This window comes from Chrysoperla carnea, chromosome 1 (assembly GCF_905475395.1).
Source record: "Chrysoperla carnea chromosome 1, inChrCarn1.1, whole genome shotgun sequence".
In the NCBI taxonomy this organism is placed as follows: Eukaryota; Metazoa; Arthropoda; class Insecta; order Neuroptera; family Chrysopidae; genus Chrysoperla; species Chrysoperla carnea.
Window position 1 is genome coordinate 57,503,962 of NC_058337.1, and position 8,152 is coordinate 57,512,113.

An 8,152-nucleotide genomic window follows, 5' to 3' on the forward strand; every position below is an offset into this window, starting at 1 on the left:
TTAACACGTATTAATTTTTTGGACTATTCACGTTCTAATTTTCTTCTAAATCAATAATCAGTTTCAAATCTATTAATAATTTCATAATTCAGAAATAATAATAATCATAATGAGTCCCATTTGAAATATATGCAATTTTTTTGGTAATTTGAGTTTGTAAAATTTTTTATTTGTATATCGTAACAGAAAATGAGAATTCGGTCACATAAACAATTTGCTTGTCTTTAAATTGATCTCGAAAAACAAAAACTGAGGGATACATATTTTTATTTTCGTGAACCCCATCAAGCGAAGAAACGATTATAGATTATTAATTCTCCGGTGAGAATTTCAAAAGATAAAGAGTCAATTAACAAATATCTTTAATAACACTCTACTGTTTCCATATTTAAAATTTTTCCTCTTTGAAAGTATTTAATTTTCTTTGAAAGTATTTTTGTAATTATAGTTTTCTGCAGCGCCAAAAAAGAGTTAATAACGTAATTAGGTAAATTTAAAAAAATTATCAATTTTCATGAACAAATTTCGTTGCATACATAGCCACAAAAATTTAGTTAATTCAATCAGTCAGCTAGTTACTTTAGATTGTAAATTGACTAGCTAGACACATTCATGTAGTTAGATTACAAATTGTCTAGCTATATTGTATGCATTAGCCACATTAGCCAAATATAATTAGTCAGTCTCTGTCTGTATGGTTAATCTTTTGTGGTTAATAATGTGGTTAAGCTACATTCTTTTTTTACTTTCTTATAAACAATTAATTAAATTCGGGTAAGATACTTATAAAAAATTTGAGACGATTTTTCTCATAGGTTGACCATCCACGCAATGGATCAAGGGACAATCACAGGGGCCATTGGAGGCATGGTCAACCAACAAAATAACAGTCGAAGCCAAAGATTATTTTTGATTATTTGATGGGTAAAAATACGCGAATCCCCTCTTTTGCTTACTTATAACAACTATTTAGAAATTAATTTATTAAAAATAGTTTATATAAATTAATATAATAATAATTAATTATTATACCTTCAAAGCTCGTCAGTCTATATTAAAAATTATATGAGATTCGGTGTTGGACAATGTGGGCGCCAAATTATAATTTAACTAGCCAGATTTACTGACTTAAGTTAAATCTGGGTTACAATATATGTACCCATTACATAGTCCGATATCTGAAAAACAATCTACAAAATTGTTTTTTTCTCATCTCAGTGCAGAACATGTTAATTTTCTTCCCACTGTACAAAACGAAATTGCCGATTTCGGCCTTCGCCGGGGAGAAAAATAGTTTACACACCACGGGAGCAAGTAAAGAATGTCTCAGATATGTTGTCACCTCGTATGTCATATTCGGAAAATGGACATGAGATTTGAGATATTCTTTACTTTTGCTCCCTAGATGTGTAATTTACTATTACACAGTTATCGGTGAAAACATTTAAAAAAATAGTTTTTTTACATTTGAAAAGTTGGCCCACGCCATTACCAAAGATTAAGTTTCTTTCGAATGTCTTTAGTAATAATCAATTATATTTACAGGAAAAAAAAATTAATATTGGTAAAAACACTGGTAATTTTCGTTAGCTTGATTTGGCTACTCCAAAAGCCGAGATAAAAACATTAATCACAGTCACAATAAAAATGCCAACCACAGTAAAATTATTGATTTTATTGGCAATGCATATTTGTTTTTCATCTTTTACATTATACCGGGAATTCCATATTAATCCCATGCCAACCAATACCTGTAATAAGAATAAAAACATTTAACAATAATTTCAATGAAATGAATGTTGAATAATTTCTCTGAATGGTTAGAAGTGTTTATAGTGCAGCATAGAGCGGCACTTAATCTTGGAAAAATTTTTTACAAAATTTTTTCTTTGAGTTTCCTAAAGGAATTTTTGAATTGAAATCTGGTCTTTAATATACTTCACTAAAAAGCATATTTCGATTTTGTTAAGTGACTCCATACCCAACCAAGTTTATGAGGGGTTCAAAAACGCGTATTTAATCAGTACATTTCTGTAAAATGTTGTTTAATCTTCACATTTAATTTCTGTTATTAAAGTCAAAGGTTTCTAGGGGATTATTGAGCCGCTTTCGGGATACCACATCTCTTTAACCTGGTTTCTAAAAGCAGCCCATGCTCTTCCTAAAGTTGCAGGAAGATATTTACATTAAGACGGTATTTTTTAGTTCTAAATTTTAAGTTGCAAAATCATTATACAGCACTGAAAAGTTTAAATTCTTTGTATAGTAAAACGACATTTAATATGAAATCGATATGTAATTGTTCAACTTTAATGCATCTCAATATCAAAATATAATATTTTCGATATATTGAAAGGTAACGATCCTTGAAGAACTGTTTAGCTTGAGGTAAATTTTCTTTTATCATAATAATGATAGGTACTTTTCTGCTTTAGGTAACAGGCAAAAACTACTCTTCAAATAGGCAAAAGCCGTATACTTCATTGACTCCTTAAGAAAATCTTTGGAAAAAATTTCGTTAAATTTTCTATGCTCATGCGTAGCTACAAGCTAAACTATTAAGGAATACAGTAATAATAAATAGTAAAATAAATGCAATTTTAAGATAGGTATTCCGAATGTCAATATGAATACGTGTACATAATTAAAATTGAAAATCATGAAAATAAACACTTCACAATAGATAGAATTCGACATAATAAACAAAATTTTCATCTGATCTATTAAAATGATTAACATAGTTCTTTGTTGGGAAGATAGATAAATTGTTCTTCTTCTAAATTTAATCTAAGAAAAACAAAATAATTTTAAGTTAATTATGTTGCTTTGCATTACTTTATCGCACAGTTTTTTTTAAATACCGAATAGGTATTCAATAAAAACTTTCTTTTAAATTAGAGGATTAAAACTTATTGTAGTCTACTCTAAGCCTTAGTTAGACTCTAAGTCTAAGAGTCTAAGACTCTAAGGGAGTAAATGGTCAAGAAATTTAAACAATGTACTTAAGAATGCCATAAAAAAATTAAATAGTTTCCGAGAAAAATAAGTCAGGTATGAAGTAATGCTAATATTAATAGTTTTATTATTTAATATAAGAAATATACGACAGTATAACCAGTACCTAAGCAAATATCTGGTTTCAATGACCTGAATCAAACACGCCTTATTAAATGAAAAACAATTATGATGTATTTTAAAATGTTTCATATAAGTTTATTTAAAAAAAAAAAGATTTATAAGAACTAAGTAACAAAGCTAATTGGATTAAAACTAATAACAAATTATAATATATTGGGAATTTTTAATCGAAAATGAAGCGTTTAGCCAAGCGATTGAACATGCGAAAATGAAGCGTGCTCCGATAAATATTTCACTTTCAAATAAGCTAACTTATACCGATTGTCATGTTAATGACACTATATCAGTGTGGGCGTCTTTTATATAAAACATGTTTTTCTAAGAATAACAAACTGATTACTCACTTGCAATAGTAGACTAACTGAAATCATAAATATGCCAGGATAAAAATATGGATGATCACTCGCACTTTCCAAAACATATCGAAGTTGATTTGCATTCGCTGAAAACAATGCTAAATCCATCATGCCTTGTGCTAATGTTTTCTTATGTTGATAAACATTTACGTCTGGAACTTTTTCACCAGTTGGTAACGTTATCATGCCATCATCGCCCAAAACACCACCAACATATCCTACATACGGTGGAAAACCACCAGGATATGAGGGCGGAAAACCAGTAAGGGGCGGAATTCCGCTTGATGGGTTTTGTGGCTTTGCTGGACCATCGTTTTCATCTATTCCTCCTGCTCGTATAGTCAATTCAGTGTCAGAATTAGGATCAAGATCAAACACATCATTTATTAATTCGTCAATATCCTCTGAATTTTTATCTTTGCCCTCTTTTTCCACATCATTATCTGGTTTTAGATTATTATTGCTATTCGAATTATTATCATCAAAATCATCGATTTCTCGATTATACACTAACGGAGGTTTGTTTAGCTCTTTATCTTCATCTTCAATCAATTCTTTTGTATTGTATGAAAATTTATTCAAATCGTTTAAAGGATACTCGACATTTCCTCCTAATAAAGGTGTTGCTGGATTACTGCTTGGCTTATTTAAGGCTGTAGGTGCTGTATTTATTACATCCCAATCACTTAAATTTTTATTATCTGTATTTTTATTTGAAGTTTCCGAAACGAATTCGATATTAGTATTATTTGAATTACGACTCATTTTCCCGCACTCTTTTTTCACATTGTCACAGAAAAAGTTTTCACGACATAAATTTTGTTACACAATTTATGATCACAAAATAATTTAGCTTTATTGTTTGTGGCAGCAAGCCCAACAAGTCAACAACTTAAACTAACTGCGGTCAAATGTTGATTGGTCAATTTTTAAATATACAGAATAACAATACTTTGTACTAAGAATCATACAAAAATAAATTAAAGCTATGCGCATGCTTTGAAATAGAGAGTGTTTGCAAACATTTTGATGTTTCATATTATTAAAAAGAATAGAGTTATACCATTATTAAAAATACTCCAGTTAAAGAAGTATTAAACACAAGTAATAAATTCATAATGGATTTTTTCATTATCTAAACTTTTATTTAAAATAAAATGTGGAAATAACACGAAATTACATATATTTCAGGAAAAAGTTCATAACAATTTTTCTAATTGGTACCTCCAATAAGATACGGTGAAAATAGCTCTACAAACAGCTTTTGAAAAATAATTATTATAACGACTTTTGTTAAAACAAATAAAAAATATAATTGACTTTAGTAAAACTTGACTTTAGTATTAAACTATTGTAAAAAAGTTTCAGCTTATATGCACGATAAGAGTATAGCATGCTTTTCGTCAAATAATGTGTTATTTACTTTACAGTACCATGCAACTATTTCTCATAGAATATATTGTATACAAAGTGTTGCTTACAATTCTGTTAATATAGATATCTCTCTTCAACTACCAATAGTCTAACTGTAGTCGTTTCTGTTTAACAATAAAATTTATTAACTTCACTTTATTATATTTCAACAATGAAACGGTCAATATTTTTTTTTAAACTCAGAACAAACATCAATGTTGTTATTTGTTTTTGAAAATAACTAACGATTAGGCTTTTTCTAGAATTTAAAAACTTGTTAATTATCCGAAATTAAAATCTCGAGTTAGAGACAGTCGACCGACTTCAAATTTTTATGATAATTGTGTTATAATGTCCTTAATAAGTATAAAATAATTATAATTTTCTGATTGCGAGACAACAGCCTAAATATAAAAAAATATAATTTCCTGAGGAAAACAACGTAAAAATGCTCTATTCAACTTTTCAAAAAATTTCAACTTTTATGATGATTTCTAATCAAAAATTGTGAGAAAAAAATCTTAAGTTTATATTTGTGGCACAGTATTCTTAACTCATAGCTGCTAGGGATCAAAATGTAAAAAATACGATACCAAAAATTGTTTTGTTTCGTGCTCTATTGGGTATAAATTACATAATATATTTACTAGTTTCTAACGAATAAATTTATTTATTTATATTAAAAAAACTAATGAACATTGTTAGTTTTTTTTAATGAGATAATAATTCCGATTTCTCTTACATTTTAGGGAACAAAAAATATTGAATAAAATTTTCTAATTCTATTTTTGACTAAAATTACTCAAAGTTTCGTCACATTAGGGTTGGCATACACAATTAAAAGGGTTCCGTTGTCAGCACTAATGAATCTTTTTCTTAAGACAAGTACATCCAGTTAAAAAATAAATATTTGGGCGATACAAGCATAATTTTTTATAAAAGAATCGGGAGAGTGGATTATTATTATCTGTAATTTTTTTTCTCAAAAGAAAGCACTTTTCAACAATAGAAACTTCAGCAACGTGTTCATTTCGTTTTGAATGAATAATAAACTTTCGTTTCTTGTCGAGCTAATTCTCGAAAAACGATAACATCCGTAATTATTACCGTCTCTTATACTAAAACGAACCATAACCTTTAATTGCATTTATTGGGAACAATTGAAATCTAACTTGTAGAGTACATTTTATTTCAATAAAATTCTTTTTCTCAGCTAAAGTACAATTTTCCAAAATATCTTAGACGTTCGAGGACTATTACAAATGACCAAGTGAAACATTTTAAAAACAAAAAAGTATATTTTTGAAGTCATCTTTTTCTTTATATACAGTCATACGTATTTTAGACTTTTGTTGACTGGACTATAAAAATACCTAAGATAGAAGATATAAAAATATTTCTCAGTAATTATTTTTTTACTGTTATTCATGATTATTCAATTTAATTATTTTCTTTGTAAAATCATTAACACTACTGTTCGTCTGCTCTTGTTTGGAAGTTTTAAAGTTAGTAGAAATTATACCTAACCTTACAGTTAGTGGAACCTGGGGAATTACTTTTATTATGCCCAGGAAATGGCGATTAATAAAAATTATTGATTAAAATCTTTCTTTTGAATCGCTTAGCAAAGCTTTATATTCTTGGGGTACGGAATTTTTAAAAGGCAATACCACACGTCCGATCAAGTTCAATACATTTAACAGTTGAAAATTTAAGAACTTTTTCAGGTTTAGCCGTTCAATTTTTTTGATTATGTAATATAATTTATATACCAATGCATCCAAAGTATGTTAAATTTGGTAGTATCTCTTTGGAAAAATTGCAGGAATCAACATTACCACAATTAAGATTTAAGCAAATTTAACAGTTTTTGAACACCAATAACTTTTAAAATAGGCATCCAATACGGTAGTTACCTGATGTCGAATTTGCCATACTACGCATAAAAAAGTAAAACTAGACTTGATACTATGACAAAATTTGAAAGCTAAATTAAAATAACGAAGAAGTTATAAGCATTCAAAGATTGTTGCTCATCGTCTTTTAGCAAAACAATGTTTTTTATGTATTTTATATGTATCTCTATAGTGATATTGAATAATGATGTCACTAACCTGTCTTCCTCTTTGTTTAAATAGGAATTTTAAACGTGCACATTTTGCGTACTTCTAAAGATTATCAAAAACCAACTTCACTTTTCTGCCCGTGCAGTGACAATTCTTCAATGCCCAGACAAACAAAGAGCAACAAGCTAAGAAAATTTAGATATTTTTGAAAAATCCATTGTTTTAATAAGTCCTTTGGTTTTACATTTATATGACCAATTTGATTAAAATTGGAATTGAGCATTTTAATTAATTATGTTTCTAATTATTGAAGAGAAAAAATTTCCTAAATAGGGAATATTCATGTATTTTTTTATATTTTTAATTCATTGTTTACACCTTTATAACACAATAAAAACAAGTGAAAACAAACAATTGACTGAGTTAATTGTTGAAATACCATGCATAGTCAGTGTTGATTTCTTTATCACATTACACATACAAACATGTGACACATACATAACTGATAATCAAGTATAGTACATATTATAAAATTTCCGCCTACTTGGCGCCCTCACGGGTAAACAGTGATGTTTACGAAAAAATGTTTCAAACAAAAGTTATTTAATTTTTGATAAGGAACATTTAAACTTTTGCTCTATCTCTAACGGTTTACAAGATGGGTCCTACGGACCCAAGACCCAATTGACTTATGATGCTCATTTACGAACTTGATCTCACTTTTTACGTCCTGAGTACGCTGTAAAAATTTCATCTTGATATCTCTTTTAGTTTTTGAGTTATCGTGTCCACAGACGGACGGACGGACAACCAGAAATGGGTGATTTTTTAAGGCGATTTTATGAACACCTATGACAAATTTTTTTTCCTAGCATCATTATTTTTAAGCGTTACAAACTTGGGACTAAACTTAATATACTATGTATATTTCATATATACATGGTATAAATATAAATACTACCTATGTAAAAATTCTGTAATTAAGTGTAAAAAAATATTTAAAATAGAGAATAATTTTGAGCTGTTTGACCGCAGTCATTTTATGACGTCAAATACTATGACCTGTCAGTTGATGACAGTCAAGTATATTGTTTACCACAGGTGTTCTCTTCAACCATAGATGATGTGCCAAATGTTGTACATTCGCATAACATTTATTTACAAAGTTTAGGAAATATA

The 8,152-nt window shown here is 28.4% G+C and overlaps 1 protein-coding gene across 1 annotated transcript; it reads right to left on the reverse strand.

The window, feature by feature from the left end:
- Positions 1-803: 803 nt before the first annotated feature.
- LOC123299516 (ninjurin-A-like) lies at positions 804-4,406 on the reverse strand. Its single transcript, XM_044881767.1, has 2 exons — positions 3,483-4,406; positions 804-1,751 (listed from the first exon to the last, which is right to left on the reverse strand). The coding sequence occupies exons 1-2, from the start codon at positions 4,257-4,259 to the stop codon at positions 1,587-1,589; spliced, it is 942 nt and encodes a 313-aa protein (XP_044737702.1). The 5' UTR covers positions 4,260-4,406; the 3' UTR covers positions 804-1,586.
- Between the last annotated feature and the right edge of the window lie 3,746 nt (positions 4,407-8,152).

Coding starts and splice junctions, on each gene's coding strand:
- LOC123299516 (XM_044881767.1), bottom strand. CDS start 4,259: ATGAGTCGTAATTCAAATAATACTAATATCGAATTCGTTTCGGAAACT. Junction 1,752..3,482: donor CAGTTAGTCTACTATTGCAA/GTGAGTAATCAG, acceptor TTCTTATTACAG/GTATTGGTTGGCATGGGATT.